This window comes from Mangifera indica, chromosome 2 (genome assembly GCF_011075055.1).
Source record: "Mangifera indica cultivar Alphonso chromosome 2, CATAS_Mindica_2.1, whole genome shotgun sequence".
In the NCBI taxonomy this organism is placed as follows: domain Eukaryota; kingdom Viridiplantae; phylum Streptophyta; class Magnoliopsida; order Sapindales; family Anacardiaceae; genus Mangifera; species Mangifera indica.
This window is the reverse complement of record NC_058138.1, coordinates 10,553,687-10,576,041: the sequence shown is the minus strand read 5'-3', so window position 1 is coordinate 10,576,041 and position 22,355 is coordinate 10,553,687. Positions and strand designations below refer to the sequence as shown.

At 32.7% G+C, this 22,355-nt stretch overlaps 2 protein-coding genes across 10 annotated transcripts; one reads left to right on the top strand and one right to left on the bottom strand.

Moving 5' to 3' along the window:
* Positions 1-1,219: 1,219 nt before the first annotated feature.
* On the top strand, positions 1,220-5,870 carry LOC123208202. Of its 4 annotated transcripts, none has more exons than XM_044625597.1 (3): positions 1,220-1,524; positions 3,794-4,451; positions 5,051-5,870. In XM_044625597.1, the coding sequence occupies exons 2-3, from the start codon at positions 3,844-3,846 to the stop codon at positions 5,730-5,732; spliced, it is 1,290 nt and encodes a 429-aa protein (XP_044481532.1). In that variant the 5' UTR covers positions 1,220-1,524; positions 3,794-3,843; the 3' UTR covers positions 5,733-5,870. The 4 variants fall into 4 exon arrangements, with proteins under 4 accessions (XP_044481532.1, XP_044481529.1, XP_044481538.1 ...); XM_044625594.1 differs by having other exon boundaries at positions 1,221-1,520; XM_044625603.1 differs by lacking the exon at positions 1,220-1,524 and adding an exon at positions 1,543-2,461.
* Positions 5,871-5,989: 119 nt separating this feature from the next.
* Positions 5,990-9,495, bottom strand: LOC123208229 (tubulin-folding cofactor A). Of its 6 annotated transcripts, none has more exons than XM_044625624.1 (4): positions 9,335-9,466; positions 8,517-8,659; positions 7,232-7,477; positions 5,990-6,394 (listed from the first exon to the last, which is right to left on the bottom strand). In XM_044625624.1, exons 3-4 carry the CDS (start codon positions 7,469-7,471, stop codon positions 6,299-6,301), a joined length of 336 nt encoding a protein of 111 aa, XP_044481559.1. In that variant the 5' UTR covers positions 7,472-7,477; positions 8,517-8,659; positions 9,335-9,466; the 3' UTR covers positions 5,990-6,298. The 6 variants fall into 6 exon arrangements, with proteins under 6 accessions (XP_044481559.1, XP_044481566.1, XP_044481573.1 ...); XM_044625631.1 differs by having other exon boundaries at positions 7,232-7,478; positions 8,586-8,659; XM_044625638.1 differs by lacking the exon at positions 8,517-8,659 and having other exon boundaries at positions 9,397-9,495.
* Positions 9,496-22,355: the final 12,860 nt, after the last annotated feature.

Here is a 22,355-nt window from a genome sequence, read left to right as displayed (position 1 = left end):
CAATGGCAAAGCTAGTTGTTGTTATAAAGCTTAAAAGTTATGACCGTTCAAAATCTGCTTCCTATAGGCCCTATACTTTAAAAAAAGTCAATTTCCACTCAACCCACGGTTTTCACGGACTGCCCTACAATTCAGTGTAAAATTTCCCACGGACCCCCCTAGATCTCCCCCTCTTCCCCCTCCCCCTAAAAATTTGAAAACGCTAAATTTCCCCCTACCCCACGGGGGCCTGTGAGAGATTACCGTACCACCGACAGATCTAACCCATTTTTCGATCAAAAATCGTCATTTCAACCTCTAATTTCAACACAAATCAAATCTATATATCCAGTAACATAAAACTCCTCAAGAAATTCAAGCAAAACAACTAAGAATCAATTTCCACTCAACCCACGGTTTTCACGGATTGCCCCACTGTTCAGTGTAAAATTTCCCATAGACCCCCCGGATCTCCCACTCCCCCTAAAAATTTGAAAATGCTATATTTCCCCCTATCCCACAGGCACCCGTGGGAGATTACCGTACCATCAACAGATCTAACCTATTTTTCGATCAAAAAATCGTTATTTCAGTCTCTAATTTCAACATAAATCAAATCTACATATCCAATAACATAAAACCCCTCAAGAAATTTAAGCAAAACAACTAAAAATCAAAACATTTTATGCATTGTTCAAAATCGAAACCCTAAATATTCAAACCTCAAAATCTCTCTCAAATCTCAATACTCATAACAATAAATTGATTTAAACAAGAAATGAAATGATGTACTATCTTTATTTATCATTTTCGATTGTTGAAAAATATGAAAAGTTGATAGAAAAAACAAAAATCCGTTGTACCCATAAGAGACTTGTCAGAGATCTGAATTTTTTTCTAAATTTAAACAGTAAATTTGTGGAAAATGTGGGGCTTATATATAAAGGCAGTTTAATTATTTCTCAAATTGAAAACATTTTTACTTAACTCTTAGAGTTTTAAATAATTTTTTTAACACCCTTTAGTTTTAGGTTTTTTTTATAACTTCCCATTAAAAAATCAGTGATGCTAATTTGACAAATAATCTAATCAGCCTTAAAATTGTAGAATAGAATAGAAAAGGAAGAATAAATGAGACAAGGAGAGGGGATGACGTGAGGAGAGAGGTGTGCGAAAGCGATATCTTCTCTTAATTTCAACCAGCCAACGTTGTTCCCAGCTGTCTTCACGTCCTGTCAATATTTAATTGCCTTAAAATAAAAAAATTTTTAGTTTCTTCGCTTTACTTTCTTGGTCCATTGTTTGTTTCCCGTGATCCGTGCACGGTGTACGTGAAATCCCACATTTATTTTTATCTTCTGTTTTTTTTTTCTCTCTCTCCCTCCCTCTCATTTTCATCACCATCATCGCTATCCTCTTCTTCCCTTTTCTGAAGCAATTCATCAAATGAAATGATGTTCGACTTTGCTCGCATGGCATCGCAGAATTATCTTTAATTTCATTACTATGATTATTTAGACGATTTCCCATTTAACCATTTAGTAAGTTGAGCCCCTTCTGTTGACTTTGTCAATTTCGTTTCTGTTTCTAGTTGCTTTTGGTTTGTGACCCCTTGCGTTCGTTTTAAGTCTTTCTTTCTTTTGGTTTACACGTTAATTTCTGATTTAATTCACGCAGGAATCTTACAATTATTTGAATAATTTTTTTTTTGAAAATTTATAAATTTAACGAATAATTGAGTACCAAGACGAGCAAAACTGAGATTCAAGATTCTTAGTTTTGGTAATATATGAAAATTTCTAAATCAGTTCATTTATTTACTAGTTTTGAAGTACAGGAGATTAATTTTGTATTGTAAGCCACTGCCAACTAGGTTTTGTATTTTAACTTTAGATATCTTTAATTGAAAGCAAAGGGTAATACGGATTTATGAGATTGACTCAGTTATTCAACCATCTTAAATGCATTGGCTGATTATGGAGCTAACCTTGAAATCAGTTAAAGAAGGCTTCGCTTTTTGTGTATTTTGACTGTCCATATTCTGTCAATTGAAGATAATGCTTTAATGGGTTTTATACTCATTAAGGGTTTAATTGTTTAAAAAATAAACTACCTGCAAACATCTAATTTTGCACTTAATAAGCTAAAGGCCTTGTGTTCTGAATTCCTTATTATTGGTAAGATTTAAATCTTCTTTGCATGCTACTGATGCTTCTGAGTTCTTCAAATAGTTTATCTTGGGCTTTGAGTTAAAGATTTTACTTCAGTTGAAGAGAATATAAAATTTTGATGATTAAATGGTTGTTCATCTTGCTCTCTATCACAAGTTGCAGGGTTATACCATATGTTGGAAACTTTTGAAATAGTGTTGTAGTTATTTTAGGAATGAGTATCACAAATGAAGCTTGTTATCTTGGGTATTACATTGAATGCACAGAGGAGAGTCGATAATGATCTTAAGCTGGTGACATGTGCTGATAAGGTGATATTCATGATTATAACTTTTTTAGTTTGTTGTAGACATATAATTTCGTGGGGACAATTAGGCCAATACCTTTTCTTTTGGTTAAGGAAAGGACAAAATTTAAAATACATATGTTTATTGTTGCATACTGAAGGTGATTGCTTCTCGATTATGTGAGTGATATTTTTTAATATCAATGGATTATGTTTAATTTTACCAACTGATCCAAGCTTTACCGGAGTAATATGCTGGATATGACTTTCTAGAATGTAAATTTTATAAGTTGCAATCTTAGTGCTTGGATGATCATATTAGTTATGTGTACCCTGTCCAATAAAAATCCATATTTATGTATTTATTTCTCATTCTTTAATCAGCCACCTTTATGACTGGTAATTTTACAAGATTAAGAACTGTAGCATCAGGATCAAGAATGGTAGGATAAAATATTTGAGGCAAAGGAGTAGGAACTGTAGGAATGCTAAGATCGGTTTTTGTAAGATGAAGTCACAGTACTCATCTTTACCTAGATTCTCTCCCTGAAGAGTAGGGGAAAAATAAAGTTCAGATTCAAAGAATGTAGCATATTTTGAAACAAACACCTTTTGAAGAGTGCGAGAATAACATTTATACTCTTTTTGATTTGGGGAATAACACATTTGTGAGCTCTAGGATCTAGTTTGAATTGACTCAGGTTGTTAGAATGAAGAAAGGCTACACAACCAAAGATCATTAGAGGTAAGAAAGGAGGACAAGATAAGGGAAGACCCACAGTTGTGTTCAGAAATTTAAAACTTGAGAAGTCATATGGTTGATAAGATGGTATGCAGTTATAATAACTTCCCCCTAAAGATATTTAGGAACTCTCATTGGGAACATTAAAGATCAAGCAACTTCTAAAAGAAGGTGATTTTTTCCTTTCAAATACTCCATTTTGTTCTGGGTTGTCAGGACAAGAATGTTAATTAATCCCATGGGTTGCCAAATGGTAATTAAGAATAGAGTTAAAATATTCTCTGCCATGATAAATTTTAAGTGTTTGATGGTGATTTGAACTGATTTTGTACCATGGAATAGAAAGTTTGAAAGGTTTTTGTAGCTTTAGATTTTCTTTTAGAAGTTGTACTGAAAACACTCTCTTATTATCATCGATGAACATGATAAACCAACAAGATCCAGAGATACTTTTAACACATGATGCACCCCAAATATCACGTGATCCTTTCACCTACTGTCATTCTTTTTCTGATTGTTTCTCAGGTTTTTTCGTAAGTAGATTGTTTCTCAGGTTGTTCGTGGTCTAATTATGGTTTTTTTTTTTTTTTCAAACGACTTGTTACGTTTCTTCAGCTGTCCAAGCATAAGGCTTTCAATCCAATGGGGAGAAATGTGTGACAAGAATGGATCCTCAGGCTTTCGTAAGGTTGTCAATAGGCTCACTTGGGTTGAGGATTCCTGGATCAACTTTGAATTCTGCAAAATCTGAAATTCATACATTTTCTTCCCCATGTTTATGTGATATACGACTACGGGGTTTCCCAGTGCAGACCACATCAGTTCCATTAGTATCCTCACCTGAAGCTCTACCTGATATTCATACCATTGCCTCGAGCTTTTATCTGGAAGAAAATGATCTGAAAGCCTTGTTGACACCTGGCTGTTTTTATAACCCTCATGCATATTTGGAGATCATAGTTTTCTCTGGAAGGAGAGGGTTCCATTGTGGTGTCGGCGTCAAAAAACACCAGATTGGGACTTTTAGATTGGTAGTGGGTCCTGAATGGGGTGAAGGGAAGCCAATAATTCTGTTCAATGGATGGATAGGCATTGGAAAAAATAAGCAGATGAGTGGAAAGCCAGGAGCAGAACTTCATTTAAGAGTGAAACTTGATCCTGATCCAAGATATGTTTTCCAGTTTGAAGATGTGACAATGTTGAGCCCACAGATAGTCCAGCTTCAAGGTTCCATAAGGCAGCCAATTTTTAGCTGCAAGTTTAGTCGAGACAGGTGAAGTGAATTATGTCATCTTTTTGGCACTCATCCAGAAATTTAGTATTGGAATAGCTCCAAACTAATCTCTCTTCTATAAATATTATTAAACTTTTTTGTTCACATGTAACAAAATAAAAAAGAAAAAGGAAAGGCAATTTTAGAAATTTATGGGAGCACTATTTAAAATAAAAATGAAAGTATATTACTGAAATAAAAAAAAAAACAGATTTAAGAAGTCATATATTCAGCCATCTCTACATTTAATTTTTCTTATAAATAAGTTTTTCTTATTGTGATTGGTTATCTTTTAGTTATCTATGTTCTAGTAGCTGGTTCTCCAATCGATTCTTTTGCTTATACCAGGTGAACACATTTTACTTAATTTAATTTGTTTTTTCTCGTACAAAATTGAAAGAAATTAGTTGTTTACAAAGTTTTAGATTCTTATAGCATCCACACCCTTACAAGAATCATTTGACACATGTTAGAAATAGTTTAGGAATATCTTAGTTAAATATTTATTATTGGTCATGAATCTTTAATAGAAAGACCTGATATTTTTCGGGCATCTGTTCATTGTTTATGATACCTTTGGTAGTTGCATTGAATGGCAGGGTGACACAGGTGGACTCATTGCCCATTTACTGGTCAGGTTCTGCTGACAGTGCTGATATAGAGACTGAAAGAAGGGAAAGGAAGGGATGGAAGGTGAAGATACACGACCTCTCTGGCTCGGCTGTTGCGGCAGCATTCATAACAACTCCCTTTGTTCCATCAACAGGTTGTGATTGGGTTGCCAGGTCCAGCCCAGGAGCTTGGTTGATTGTTCGCCCTGATGCATGCAGGCCTGAGACCTGGCAGCCATGGGGAAAGGTTGAAGCCTGGCGGGAGCGTGGCATCAAAGATTCCATTTGCTGCCGATTTCATCTCCTGTCAGAAAGCCAGGAAGCTGGCGAGGTTCTCATGTCTGAGATATTTTTAAGTGCAGAGAAGGGTGGAGAGTTTTTTATTGATACTGACAAAAAATTACAGACAGTTGCTACTCCAATTCCAAGTCCGCAAAGCAGTGGAGATTTTTCTGGATTGGCTCCGGTTGTTGGAGGGTTTGTGATGAGCTGTAGAGTGCAAGGAGAAGGTAAGAGCAGCAAGCCAATGGTACAACTAGCGATGCGACATGTTACATGTGTGGAGGATGCTGCTATCTTCATGGCACTTGCAGCTGCAGTTGATCTCAGCATTGAGGCCTGCAGGCCTTTCCGCAGAAAGTTGAGGAGACGATCTCACCATTCATTATAAGAGTTGGAAATGATATGCTTAGTTTCCATGAACAAAGAATGACTGTATTTTATGATTGTTGTAACATTTGGCATTGTGTACAGGATTTTTCTCTTCTGATTCTGGACGGATTACGGATTGCGTCTTTTCTACCCAAAATTTGTCGAAGTCATTTATGGTATCAGTACAGTTACTTGACATAAATCTTCCTGCACTTGAGTACATGGTAGTCTTGTTAAAATCAATATACATATCACCATTTTCCAACATAATTTAGATGCTCAAAAACAGTAACAAATCCACTTTCAAACCATGAATGTACATTTGTCATTCTCATCGAGGTCTTGTTTCCGACTGAAGAAATAGATAATTTGTCATCCAAATGATCTAATGAGGAAAGAAGGGTGCACAACTTGCACAACTTAATCAGAAACAATCAACTGGTGGTACAATTTTTAAGTTTCCTCACATAGTTCAGTAACATAACAGGTGGTAGGCCAATGACAATCTAATACATAAAAGCATCACCATATGTGTACACTAATTGTGATTCGGAACACACACAATGGTTGATATGAACTTGATAACTATGCTTCCTTTGTTAGGAACCGTTCAACATCTGCTATGGTGCTTCGAGCATCATCCATTTCTGCACCTTCCTGATTCACTTCCTCCAACTCAGCCTGAAAAAAAAATAAGATACAAAAAATTAATAATAAAGTACCTGGTATTCCACTGTACCACTTTTTATGTTTCTTTCTACAACTTGATATTGTCAAACTGGTAAAACATTTTTAGACAAGATTAAATATATAGAAGGGCATCTGATCCTATTAAGAAGAATCCTAACTTTTGAATATGAACAACTTGCAATTCAGTATTTCAGTTAGGACATTCTTAGTTTAGAACTAATTTGAATTTCACACATATTTTATGGCCTCTTGTGTTGCCTTAAAACATGGTCAACACCTACATGTAGAGGAGCAAAAATATTAATGCCTGTGGATTTAATAGGATGCTCAAGAGAGATTAGATCTAAGATAAAAATATGCTAAAAGAGCTAAACAGTTGCAACTTGAGTTGAAAACTTATTTCATCTTAAATATATCAACAAACTACTCCTCACGCACATGACAAAGTGTGACACAAAATGTGGGCTACTTTCACAACATTTTGCTATTAGTACAAATTGTCTAGTCTCCAACAAAAAAACTCAAGTAACAACCTAATTTACATGAAAAAATTTTCTTTTTTAATTCAAATTTTTGGGTTAAGCCCACATCTATAGTTGCCACTCATTCCTTCTATGCTGCATCACGCTAAATAAGAATCTATGCCTAGAGATAGGCCTCTAACACATATTTTTCCAGGAAAATTGGGCAGAATGTGAAGCAGATCATTTATCCTCACTAAAGGAAAAAAGTTGTGCATGCTCGTAAAGTTAAAATGTCAAGACAATATTAATTGAAATCTTTAAGTCTGAGCATAATGTGGGTAAAACTAAAGGATCGATGCAATACCAGAGTAGCTTTGAGATCAGCTAAGGCAGCCTCAAGGCGCTTATGACAATCAGGAATCATCATCCTTGATTCAGCCAGAACATTTTCCTGTTGCTTGAGGTCATAAGGGTCTGCTCCTTTCTCCTTCATATCTGCAGTTTTAGCAGCTTCTCTCTCAACCTCTTTCTCATATGAATGAAGTTCCTTCACAATGCGCTTGCATGTACTTGTCTTGATTTTTAGGTTTCTGATTGTTGACATTCTAACCTACATTCATTTCAGAGTAAAAAAACTACTCACTTCTTGTCTATTATTTTTTTAAAAATGATAGTTAAAGCAAAATTTAAACATAATCCAAAAGAAATGCACATAAATAAAAAAAAAAAGACATGAGGTATATTTTGTAAGAAATTATCTTGACTAGTATCTAAATTAAAAGAGAGACCAAAATAACTCTTAATGCTAACTGACCTATAAGTTTTTAAAAGAAAAATTTAGATACTCAACTAAGTTGCCATGCTAATTTAAATTGCATTTAAATAGTGTAGGTCAATCTTTCTAAGGTAGCATCTGGCCTCTTATAAAGTGGAATTGAATCACACCTAGCTTTTATTTGATTCCTTTGAACTTACCACCAGCAAAGCATAACAAAGACTCATGTCAAAATAACACATGTAGCATAACAATATCTACAAACCTCTAAGAAAAACAATACAGAAGATAAGAGAGAAGTAAACCCAACCAAGGCAACACTTTAAAACTGCAGTATGTCTAATTTCCTAACCCAGATAATGCAGTTTCATAACTTGTTAAACAATAGAACATAGGAAGGGCCAAAAGATATCCCAAGAAAATATCAAAGTCAATTATTTAAGACACTCTTCATATGCAAACTAGACTAGTGGGAAACCTTAATAAAACATTAAATCCTCAAGAAAGCCTTTAATTCATACTTGAAGTCAATACTCAACTAATCAACCAATTATACTTTAAAGCCTCCATTCTAGTTCCAATTCTCCCAATCTAATTAGCTTAGAAACAGAGAAGATTCAACAATGAATACACACACACCCCAAAAAGAAAAAAAAATCATTCTGTTATAGCAGTTGTATTCACAGGCGACTTGGCACTAGCAAAACACAGTTAAATTTCATGAGAAAGCAACACCACAGAAAAACATAGAATTATAACAGCTGGCTCATATCACATTATCTCAACCAAAGCACCAGTAAGTTGGAAGAGGTCTTGGAATGGAGCCATTTTCAAAAAATTGTAAACCAAACACAACTAAAATGGAAAGATATACTATGTATGACAAATCCTCAGCAGCTCCCAACAATCCAACAATTGAAAAGGAGAATTGGGAGAACGGAGCCAGTTTTGGTTTGGTATACAAGGCCCAAAACCACAAGGTAGCTGATTCCTAGAGCACCGATTCAGTTGCCTGATCTGGGGAAGAAGATTAGAGTGAAAACAACATTATAGTTCATTAACAAACAAATGTTTGTTTCCTAGTACAGTAACTGCAACAACTTCCAAACTCAATAATGATAAAAAAACACATCTGAAGTTTTCTAATAACCCAATCCAATGTGCATAATGATCAATACAATAAAATAGCAAATAATAAAAAATAAATAAATGGAATAATGAGAAAGAAATTCCAGAAACTCAAACTACTTGAACTCCGATAATAAAATAAACTCATGAATCCCATGTAACACCACCAAGGAAGAAGAAAAAGGGGCCCCAAAAAAAAAAAAAAAACAGATAGCATTCTTATAGTATATATCCAAAAGCCAAAAAGCAATGATCTGCGATGCAAAAACTTTAAAAATAAATTTAAAACATCACTTGAACCTACGAAGGCAAATCATCAAACACCAGAAAAGCACTGTTTAATCTTTCAGTCTCAAGATCGCATAAACGAAGAAATCGAAGCTACACTCGATCATTTCAATCGAACATTGCAATACGAATAACTATTTTCAACCAAACAAATCAACATGCAACAAATCACAATTTTGATATCTTTAACTACTAATTGCACTATCCTAACAATTACCAGAAATACGCACATACCCATAAGACATTTCAAATTTTCATTTAATCCAGTCGTTTTACCTTAGTGAAATCTCTATTGAAACTTTTCCTTGTGTTGAAAAAGCTATTAAAATTGTGGTTACCTTGCTCAGTAACTATCACTACACCGAATCAGAATCAAACCAATTGACAAGGAATGGCGAAACCCTCCGCGTAGATGTTTTAATTTATAAATGGCCAAACGACATATTCCCACCCAAGGTTTCCTGCAATTATGCTTTCACCCAAACAAAATTTTAAAAATCTAAATATCGACCTATCATGCAATTTATGTTAAATTTTGTTATTAGTTTAAAATGTAAAAATATCATTTAATGCTTTCATTAAAAATATAAAAATTTATTCTCTTTTCTCACATTAGATTGAAAAACTAATAATTTTCCTCTAACATAATTTTAAAAGTTACTTTCCCCCTCCTCAATCTAGGTGTAATGTCTCCTTAAGAAGTATTACCCTTTGAAGGAAGACATCACTAAATTATTTATTTTAAGTATGTATTTAATATAAAAATATTTAATAAACTCAAAAGCATTTGAATAAAACATTAATTATTAAACTAAATAAAATTACTAAAATATCTTTATAAAAACCAAATCAAAAGCATTTAAAAGATGTTTAATTTCATAAGCACAAACTAAAAATTATAGTATGTATAGTCAAATACAACCATAAAAATCATCATGAAATAAAATTGAGGAAACTGAAATGATTAGAATGCCCTCATAGCTCTACTCCTATTGACCACCGCTTGTCCCCGTAACCATCACGATCACTTGTATTTGCATATATAAAAGTATTTAATATAAAAATATTTAATAAACTGAATAAAATTACTAAAATACCTTTATAAAAACCAAATCAAAAGCATTTAAAAGATGTTTAATTTCATAAGCACAAACTAAAAATTATAGTATGTATAGTCAAATACAACCATAAAAATCATCATGAAATAAAATTGAGGAAACTGAAATGATTAGAATGCCCTCATAGCTCTACTCCTATTGACCACCGCTTGTTCCCGTAACCATCACGATCACTTGTATTTGCATATATAAAAGTATTTAATATAAAAATATTTAATAAACTGAATAAAATTACTAAAATACCTTTATAAAAACCAAATCAAAAGCATTTAAAAGATGTTTAATTTCATAAGCACAAACTAAAAATTATAGTATGTATAGTCAAACACAACCATAAAAATCATCATGAAATAAAATTGAGGAAACTAAAATGATTAGAATGCCCTCATAGCTTTACTCCTATTGACCACCGTTTGTCCCTGTAACCATCACGATCACTTGTATTTGCATACATAAAAGTAAATGAGTAAGTGATAAAACACTCAGTAAGTAAGAGACTTTATTGATAACTTTTACTAAAATCTCCAAAATATCCTTAAACTTTAAACTCAACTCATACCAATTCTATCATCTAGAGTCGATAGTAAACTCCTCTATAGATGATGACAAATCTTATATACAACCTCTATACTCATATTGTACTCTAAGAACTATCTAGGCTATATATCATAACTCTTGGATTTAACTATGTCTCACTCAATCATTAAAGACCACTTTCCCAAATTCTTATTTGGCGTGCCCATATTAAACTCGATGAAAACATCTGAATCAAAAAGTTGTAACTATAATTGTATACTAAGTCGATTGATTCAGATTGAATATAGAGATTTGACACTTTAGTCATATGAGTTAACTCTCTATTTCACTACACCAAACTATATCTCAATTGGACTTTATTATAAACAAGTGCCTTACAGCTGGTTTGATATTCTACTACAGATATGCCCTACTACAGGCGATATAGGAAATATGTACTCATGATGCCCCCTTATAACGATCCTATGATGTCCAACATGTATGCATCTTAAGCCTTTGTTTAACTTAGCTCGTTCTCACTTCCACATAACAATATATTTAATGTCATACTATGACTTGACTCTTAGGCACGTGAGGTATTACTGCGTGCCCAAAATTTTTGTACTATTACTCAGCACGACTGTTAAATCTCTAGCCTAGTTCCCTTGCTTTTTTCCTACTTTTGCCCTATACACACGATTGTGTACATCTTGACACACGGGGGTATGTCTATTTACTTTATCCACACACAACTACTTCCTCATGGCTTCTACTTGCGTCTCACTATTTATAAACACATAAGTGTGTGCTCTATCTAACATGGGCGTGTACCCTTCAGATAATTATTCTACTTACGTTTTCTATTTTCTTCTTGATTGCACTATTTCTTAGGGGTATTCTGGTCAATTCACCTCACATATAGTCCTGTTAAAGCTACACAAGAAAGTCCACATGTTATAGTTGATCGCCAACTGGTTAACGACATTTGATAGTCGCTAGAACACCAAAATAACTTGGCCTAAATTCTGAGGATCACACAGAGCATGTGTCTTATATTATACGATCGTGTAATGAACCTAAAAAACACACTAACAGACTCGATTTGGTCCCTAATTGCACCTATGCCAAATCTACTAATTCAATAGAAGTCATTTTACTTATGGCAGTATCTCAATGCTTAATAACACTTTAACAACACTATAATCAAAATTATTGGATCAAACATTATGACACACATAAGATAACCTTAGTGCATAAAGAATAATCTCATGGCAATATCATACATGCATCATAACACTATGCCCTATTTCAAGCATCCCACGAAGCATAATAACACACATATATTGATTTCTAAACTATGATAGATCCTATATCATCATAATTTCATAATTTATCCAATCTTGATGCAAACCATATAATCTAACAACTTCTTCTCATCACAATCTTTCACATAACTCAATCAATTCATAATCATGGTGAGGAACTTAATAATTAGTCCAAATTTAGAATGCTCAAAAGCCTTGAGTCCTACTTAGCTCAATTTGCAAAAGCAAGAACACACAAACAAACTTTTTTCTCTCTTTTTTTCTCGTCACCACATCATCAAAAAAAGCCATCCAAAACTGCCCACAAAAAGCTAATAGATTATGAATTATAACCCCTAAAACGCAGCAATGTGCCTTATAAAAAAACTGAAATCACTTTTAACATACACGGGCATGTATCTAAGGCACACAGTTGTATGTCACTTAAATTTGAAATTAATGCGTAATCAATCTTATTTAGCTATTACGACATGATGCACGAGCATGACCTCTATATACATGGCCATGTGTCTCCTAAAACTTGCATTTTGGCTTAGAAATCACATTTAATAATGCTCACACCATATACTAATGAATAAAAACTATTTTGCCCTCGAGATGTACTTACAGGTATTATACCAGGGTTTCCATCTTTTTCCCATTTGTAACCACCCCCCAAACTTTTGAAAACTTTAGTTTCACCTCCTCTTCAACTTCAGCTTCTAGCATCCTTTCCAACATTTCTCCCTATGTCTCCAACCTCCTCCCTTGCCTAAGACTGAGTTGATGTTGACCTTGCCTTCTCTTCAGCACTCGAGTGCGATTTCTCCTCCAGTGATGTCGTACGATTTCTCCTCTCTTGGGTTTGTCGTGTATCTCCTTCTTTTCGGGTTGTTACCATGATTTTTTCTAACTTTGAGCATAATGTCTAAGTTCTCTTTGTTGACAACATCATCTCCCTTTGCGTAACACCTCATTCTAAAAGTATTGTCCTCTAAAGGAAGACATCACTAAATTGCATGCATTGAATCCAAATCAGTAATAAATTTATTGAATAGTTGAATAAAAACTCATTTATTAAAAACCGGTAAAATTAATGAATACATTTATCAAAACTAAATTATAAGCATTCAAAAGGTGTCAAAACATGAAAACATAAAGTAGAAACATCATATATGTAGTTTAATACATCTATAAAAATCTAGATAAAATATAAGCTGAAAAGACAAAAACACCCTCTCTACCCACAAACTACCATTTTTCCTACAACTATAATGATCACCTGTATCTATACACATGAAAATAGAAAATTGAGTGATAAAACACTTAGTAAGTAGAATACCCTACAAGTAACTTTAACTAAAATCTCCAAAATGGCCTTAGTCTTGACCTATACTAACTCTGTCATCTAAAGTTAGTATTAAACTATTATGTTAATGATGATGGGTCCTATATAGTGTCTTTGTTCTCATATTGTACTCTAGCAACTGTTTAGGTTGTATATCTTAATTCTCAGGTTAAACTATATTCCACTTAGTCACCAAGGAATCACTCTCCCAGATTTCTCTTTGGTATGACCCTATCTAACTTAATAGAAACATCTAAATCTAAAAACTATAACTGAAGTTGTATACTACGTTGACAAGGTTGGATTGAATACAGAGATTTGGTACTTTAGCCATATGAGCGATCTTTTTGTTTTACTATATCATTTGTATCTCATCTAGCTCTATTATGAGTAAGTACTCTCCCATGGGTATAGTGTCCTACTGTAGGTGGTATAAAGAATGTATAACCACAATGCCCCCTCGTAACGATCTAATGAGGTCTAATATGTATGCATCTTAAGCCTTTACTTAAATAACTCACTTTTGCTTCTATTTAATAATATATCTCATGCCCCATTATGATTGAACTCTTAGACACATGACATACTTATAATCTCTATACTAATACTCAAGATGACCCTTAAATCTCTAACTTAGTTCCTTTGCTTTTTTCTTACTTTTGCCCTACACACACAAACGTGTATATCTTGACAAATAGAGGTATGTCTCTTTACTTTCCCTACACATGAACACCTTTTTGTGGCTTCTTCTTTTGTGCTTGAACGGATAGATACACGGGTGTATATCTTTAGGATATTTATCCTATTTTCTTTTCTATTCTTTTCCTAATCGTACTTCTTCTCAGAGGTATTCTAGTCATTCTACTACATACACAATCGTGCTTAAGATACACATGACCACGACATCAATACAACTCAAATAACATGCCACCAAATGCTTAGGAATCATAAACTAAACCATATACTTAAATCATCAAGCTTTTATAACAAAATTTAATACACAAACAACTCTTCCCCTTTGATTTCCCATACTCAACTGTATTTCTAATGATTTTACATGTGCAAGACATACAATTTCATCAATAACCATTAACAAGTCAATGGTTATTAACATAACATATATAAATACACACAAATATAGATCACTATAACTTATCAATTAAGGCAACAACATCACAATAATGGTGTCACGCTCTTTTAGCATTTCTTAATCATCATAAAGATCTTAACAAGATCATGTGATTTTGTGCTTAATTACACTATAACTCAACAAAAAACTGAGAAGATCATGCCTACTTACCTTAACTTTACAAAAAATATTGTTTGAACAAGGCCTTTTTCTTTAGAATTTTAGTCGATCGGGCCATCGGGAAGTGTAACTGAAGTTGCCAAATGAAAGCTTAATCTAACTGAATAGCTTTGATCTCCTTCACCAATGTAAACTTCATCTCTAATCTAGGTAGAGCCCTAATCATAAACTTAATCTACCTTTGATCCAAATCCATTTGAACCTTTTTTCAAATTTTCAACTGTGATATAAACACTTTTATGTTAAGGGCATCTATTATTACATTTGCCTTGCTTGAGTATTCTTGATATCATAGTCATAATCCTTCATTAACTCAATCTATCTTCTTTGTCTTATATTCAGCTATTTTATTCAGCTATTTCTAAGTGAAAAAGTATTTAAGGCTTTTGTAATTAGTGTAGATATTATATTTTACCTCATATAGGTAGTGCCTCCAAATCTTGAGAGCAAACATTATTTCTATAAACTTTAAACATAAATAAGGTATTTGACATAGTTATCAGTATCCTACGATACATGATATGTATCCTATAATATAATATGATACAAGTGAAAAACAATATGTATCATAAGGTCTATTGAATTAATGCAATATAGTGGATATATCGTATGATATGATACGTATTACCAATACAAATTGATACACTTTTTAAAGAAAATAATGATATAGTAAGGGTGTATATGAGAAATTTTAAATTTTCAAGGGTGTTTGTCATATTTTTCAAATGATGATGCATCAATGAAATTACTTTACCATTTTATTTTTTAAAAGTTGTATCATATTATTTGATACGATACTCAATATACAATACAAAAAATTATGTTTTTAATACATGATATGATATATGACTCAACTACCATATTACCTAGTCTCAAAATTTTTCAAATGTTTTCAAGTATATGTTATCACCTTATCTCACTACATCAACACTGGTTCAAACCACTATGAGTGACATTTGTGTATAATCATAGTCAACCCTACCCTATGACAAAGCTAACACAGGTATCTATAAGAGGTATTGGAAACTTTCTTCTTAGACGTCTAACCACTAAAATTGAATTTCTTTCTTTGTAAGAGTTTTGAGAGGTCTTGTTAGCCTAGCAAACCCCTCTATAAAAGATTTATAGTACCAAGCTAAACCCATAAAACTTTGAACCTTTCTTATAGTCTTTGGTCTCTACTAGTCTAAAACTACCTTTATTTTGCTTGAATCGCCTAATATACCCTTTGCTTATACTACATGCCTTAATAATGCAACTGTGTCAAACCAAAACTCATATTTTAAAAACTTTGCATACAGTTATTTTTCCCTCAACCTCTATAAAGTAAATCTCAAGTGCTTCTTGTACTCCTCATGACTCTTGGAATACACCAAAATATCATTTATGAACACTACAATAAACTTATCCAGACAGTCATGGAACACTTTATTCATCAAATCCATAAATACTACAAGGGTATTTGTTATTTCGAATGACATCACAAAAAATTCAAAATGTCAATACCTCGTTTGAAACACTGTCTTGGGTATATCCTACTTAACGACCATTACTTCATGGTACTATGATCTCAGATCAATCTTTGAGAATATTACTACTCTTCTTAACTGATCGAACAAATAATCAATTTGGATAAAGGGTACTTGTTTTTCACTATTACTTTATTCAGTTTTCAATAGTCTATACACATTCTTATAGATCTGTCTTTCTTCTTGACAAATAAGATAAGAACTTCCCAAAGAGAATGACTTCACCTTATGAACCAATTGTCTAGTAATTCTTAAAGATACTTCTTCAATTTTTGTAATTCAATTGGGGTCATTCTATAAGGTGCTTTTAATATAAGTGTTATATCCATATTAAACTTAATCTCTTATTCAGGAGTTGATCTTGGTAACTCTTTTGAGAAAACATCTAAAAACTCTTGGACAATTGACATCTCATCAATGTTTACACCTAACTCCACCTTACTCACCACGTGAGCTAGAAAACTTGTGCACCCCTTACTTAACGTTTTCCTCACCTTCATGGCGATGATTATCATGCTTCTAATATGCCCCTCGTTAAAGTCTAACTGATCTCTATCATTGAGATTAAACCATAATTTCTTGTAGATGTCTTAGTTGTCATTGGTATTTGTGTAGATGTCTCTTCTACTAAGCCTTATGCTTATGTCGACAGTGTTTGAACCAGAACACCTTTCTAATCATTTCTCTGATATTATTAGGAACTAGGAGAACTACCCCCTCACTTTGTGTCTTATATAGGTTTACTATTTGATCATTTATGGTGGTTCTTTTTGTTTGCCTATTTTTCCTTAAAAAATCGACAACTATGAGTCTTAACATAAACTTAATAGGTAACATAAAAGTTTACTTACAGTGATTGGTTGTGACTGTGGTCAACATAGCATGAAAGGTTTACATTCTTACTTTGCTTAGCTACATATATTCCTAGGACATTTTTTGGATACCAAAATCATGCTCTGATACCAACTTGTAACAACTCTATTTAAAAGTACTACCTTTCAGAGAAAGATGCCACTACATTGACCAATGGAGTATACATTCACATATAAACTTGGACAAAACATCATTTAGTAATAATAATTACTAAAATACCCTTACATCAAAAATGTCGAAAACATATCAAAGGATGTCTAAATATCAAAATAAATCATCCATAATATCACACAATGTGTATCAATATATATCAGATAGAAACCTAAATACATAAATTGAATATTAACAAAAATAACTGAAATACCTTAAATTGCCCTCATGTTGGCTCTATACTCGTTGACCACTACTCCCCTCACAGTCATCATGATCACTTGTGCTTGTACACATGAAAGTAGAGGAGTGAATAACAAAACACTCAGTAATTAGGAGATTCTACTACTAACATTTACATAATCACCAAAATACCCTTGACTTGACCTATGTTATCTCTATCATACAGATTCCATCACTAGTCTCTCATTAGGATGAGAATAGGTCTTACATCTCATATTGATCTTGCGAACATCTAAGCTACATATTATAACTCTTGGGTCGAACTATGTCTCACTCAATCATAAAGGATCCCTATTGGTGTGACCATATCATTTTTACATGAAAACATTATCATCTAAAAACTATGTCCCATAGTTGTATATTACATTGATTAGATTGGATTGACTATAGAAATTTGACACCTTAGCCATGTGAGCACTCACTTTGTAATCCACTATCTTACACCACTATTAGACTACCAAACATCATCATGACTTGGCTTTATTATGAGTACGATGTCCTATTGTGGGCATGTCCTACTGTAGGTGGTGTAAGGAGAATATACTCATGGTGTCCACTTTTAACAACCCTATGACATCTAGTATAATTGATACCCCATCATAATCTCGAGCCTCAAATCACCCCATGCATCTCAAGCCTCAAATCACTTTTGGCTTGTTTTAGCTTTCATTCTAATTATAACTCATGCCTCATCATAATCTTATCTTTTGACCACATTGGTTACTATTGCATACCTAAGATATCTATATTGTTTCTTATGACAACTCTTAAGCTTTTACTTACTTCCCATTTTCTTTCTTTAATTTGCATTTCATACACTAGCGTCTCTCTTAGGATAAACAGGCATATACTTTTCCTTATACATGTGATGCAACAATCCCCTCAAAGGTGTGTCACCTCTATGCTATACTCACAAGCATGTTGCTTCTAGAACATGGGCATGTTACCTCTTTATATGATACACAGTCTTTATTCATCGAGAACTTTCCTCCTGTGCAACTTTAAATACACATGAGCATGTGTCCCTCTAAGGATAGTCATTTCACCTCGTATAGTCATACATAATAAATAGATAGGCGACCATTATGCCCTAGATGACTATTTATCGGTTAATGACATCCAAGAGTCATCGAGAAGTTAGAACACTTAACCTAGATTATGGGTTATGCATACCTGTGTGCTCATATCACACGACTGTGTGTCGTACCTAGAAACCAGAAAAGCAAATCTGCCTTTGTCCCTTAATTGTCCCTATTGTAACTTTGGTCCATCTAAATCACATTTAAAGGGTATTTCTACAATTAGAACCTCTCTAAACAAGAATTTCAATCTCAAACATAGTCTCTTATGCATTAACAACGTATTTAATACAAATTATTTTCTAACTTCATATCACCAATGATCTTCAAAATTCCTGTATGAATTACTGTCAATCAGCCTTTAATTTTCTTTCTCACTCTTGGGTAAATGTGCACACTTGGATAAGGATAAAAATCCTTAAAATGCAATTAACGTGCCATATTAAAACTATTGTTGCATAACGTAACACAAGTATATGTCTTCACCACACATAGTCATTTGTCACTTAAATTTAAATTACCGTGGTGCTTATCCATTTTGGTTGATGTGGCAATTGACACATGGACTTGACCATCCCATGTGAAAAACCCTATAAATGGATAAAGTGAACCTAAAACTTTTCCTTATCGAGCTAATGGGTTAGGTCGGGCTGGGCTCTAAGCCCATATAGTAATAGGCCTACAAGCCAGGCTAACCCATTGACATGTGAAGACCTAAGGCCCAACCCTATATATATAGGGTCGGGTCAGATTAGGTCGGGCTAGCCGATTTAAACAATATTTTAAAAAAAATTAATTAAAATTTTTAAACACAAATTATTTTTCAATTATTAAAACCGAGGACAGTACCCCAAATATTTTATTTGTAATTCCTCACTTATGGTAGAGGAATAGCATAGTTATATGATAAAAACTATTATAAGTTTATAACATAGTATAAATAAATTAATTTACATACTATATAAATTATAAAACATAAATAAAATATATATACTATATCATTTATCTACTCATTTTCAACATTCAAATCTCTGAATTCTTCAAAGATATCGTCTGCCACACGATTTTGTATTTTGAAATTAGCTTTGCCCAATCTTTCATACACATTATTGTCTCGACCATGTTTGGGTATAAATTGGATCACTTATTATCTAGCATGCATCCACCTGCACTAAAAGCATATTCTGATGTTACGGTCGGCACAGGAAGTGTTAGTAGATCTCGAGTCATGGTAGCAAGCATAGGAAAAGTTTTTGTCTTGTCTTTCCACCATGCCAAAACATCTAGTTTTTTAACATTATATCTTTGAACAATTTTTGGACAATGGTCAATATTGATATAATTACAAAATTGACCACAATTTATACTTTGACTAGCAGGTCATTTATCTTTACTCAAAAGAGACCATATGCGTGACTTTTTTTTGCCTGAACTATTGGAACTTACCTTTGGTACAAAACTTTGTATAGTCCTTCCATATTTTTGTTTATAAATACTATACATATTAAGTAAAAAAATTTAAACATATTCAACAAAATTAACATTGTTATTAATAGACAAATTTTCATTAATAACATCAAATAAATTTTGTAATCCATTAGTTTTTGCCCTAGGATCTAAAACAGTAATTGCAGAATAAAGAAAAGGGATTTCACTCCAGTATTTTTAAATTTTTGTTCCATTTGCATAGATATATTCTAAAAAGTATGATGAGAGTGATGAAACCTATGTTCTTTAAAAATGTCACTTATTTCCACTATACTATATATTATTAAACAAGTTGTTAGATAATACACATTTGAGCAATGGTCTGCGACTGTTTTTAATCGCTCTAACATGTTCATTAGAGCTATAACTATCTTCCAATCTTGATCTGTAAAAAAAAAAAGGATCTATCGAATCTTTTGGTTTGATATTGAAGTATCGTGTTATAAGAACTTCATACCCTTTGCACATTTTCAACATGCGGTATGTTGAATTCCACCTAGTTTTAGTATCTACCTTTAGTTTTTTTCTTCTCAACCCCATTGATTTACATAATTGATGATATGCTTGTACCCGTAATAAGGATGATGAAATGTATGCAATGACATGTCTAATTACTTGTAAATGTTTTTTAACCAAGCTTAAGTCTTCTTAAGTTATTAAATTAATAACATGACACGCACACCTAATTAAAATAATTTTCCATTAAATTAAGGAAATAAATTATTATACATATATTCAATAACTTTATCATTATTTTTGGCATTATCAAAAGTAATTGAAAAATAGAATTATTAATTTTATATTTCTTAAAAATATTTGCTAATACACGATAAATTGTAAAATCATTATGTAGATATTCTAAATTTTTAAATGCAATAATTTTTTTGCATAACAGTTAATCAAAATTAATGTAATGGGCAGTTGCATAAAGATACCGTATATGTTGATTTGTAATAGTTCATAAATCAGAAGTTTTTGAAATAACACCATTAAAATTACTTAATTTTTCAATAACTTTTAATTTCATTAATTTATAATTTCTCAATATGTCTAACCTAAGAGTTAACCTAGGAATTCTTCTAAATATTGGTTGAACGCTATTTTGTATCATTCATTCTAATATTTCATCTTCTACATAACTAAAAGATTGATCAGAAGCAACTATGTACTTGGTCATGTAGTCTTGTATCTTTATTTGATCGTACGTGAAAGTTGACATTTCTCCCATGTGTTTGGAATCACTTAGACCTCCTGCTGAACTGGTGCTGAGACGAACGGACTGCGATCGAGTGAATGTAGTTTGTTTCTGTCCTCTAAACTCATGTGAAATTTTTTTATAGTAATCAGTAATGTGTCAACAAAGATGTCTCGTCCTACTTATACTTGCACATGTCAAACAAGAACCACAATGTTTACATACTACACGGTGAATTAATTTTTCTTCTATCGTTTCCTCTATTCAATCGAAGTGCTCTTACACCATTGACGTTTGTTTTCTTTTTCTCTTCGTCGAATAATGCGAACCTGTATCTATACCACTTTTACATGTTGGTGCTCCACCTATTCCACCTTGTGCATCATCAATAATATCATTAGTGCCAACATGATAATATTCAAATGGATTGAATTCATTTGACATTGGATTTATTTGTAATGGTAAAATTAAAATAAAAATGAAATTATAAACACAAAGAATTATTATTTGTAAATTCAGATAGTTTCTAAAAGAGAGTTGATGAGAGATTATGAGATTGAGAATATAATGAAAGAACTGAGATTGAAAGATTTGTAAATAAAATTGAAAATAAAGAAAAGTTGAATTGGTTGGTTTATATAGAGAAAAATTAATATATTAAAAAATTAAAAAAATTAAATAACGACTACTGAAGATGGTTTTGTCTTTGTGGCAAAAGCCATTGGCAGATGCTTCTACCACAAGCAACCAAATATTTTTTTAATTTTTATTTTTTTACACAATGTCGGCCCACCTATGGGCTTAATCCTAAAGCCCTAAGCTCGGCTTGACAGACCGATAGGCCTAACCCGACACACTATAGTGTTGTGTCAGACTTCAGTTTCATGTTTTGGGTTGGGCCAATTAGCATATCTAAATGTTGTTTATGAGGGAATTACCATAATATGACAAAGGTAATTCCCTAATATAAATAGAGGAATATATGGACTACAGTTTATTTCCGTTTTCCATGGTTTCGTTTGGGTTGAAGCAAGAGGTATTTTTTGGGTTAAGACTCTTAACTTAAGAGTTTTAAGCCAGATATGTCACCTTTCAATATTATATAAAATAACACGATTATATATATGAATATATAGTTGAGTGAT

Bases quoted from the DNA above. Each gene is read 5' to 3' on its own strand.
- LOC123208202 (XM_044625597.1), top strand. From the start codon at position 3,844: ATGGATCCTCAGGCTTTCGTAAGGTTGTCAATAGGCTCACTTGGGTTG. The intron at 4,452-5,050 runs GTGAAGTGAATT...ATTGAATGGCAG, and splicing joins TGCAAGTTTAGTCGAGACAG to GGTGACACAGGTGGACTCAT.
- LOC123208229 (XM_044625638.1), bottom strand. From the start codon at position 7,471: ATGTCAACAATCAGAAACCTAAAAATCAAGACAAGTACATGCAAGCGC. The intron at 6,395-7,231 runs GTATTGCATCGA...TTTTTTTTTCAG, and splicing joins CTGATCTCAAAGCTACTCTG to GCTGAGTTGGAGGAAGTGAA.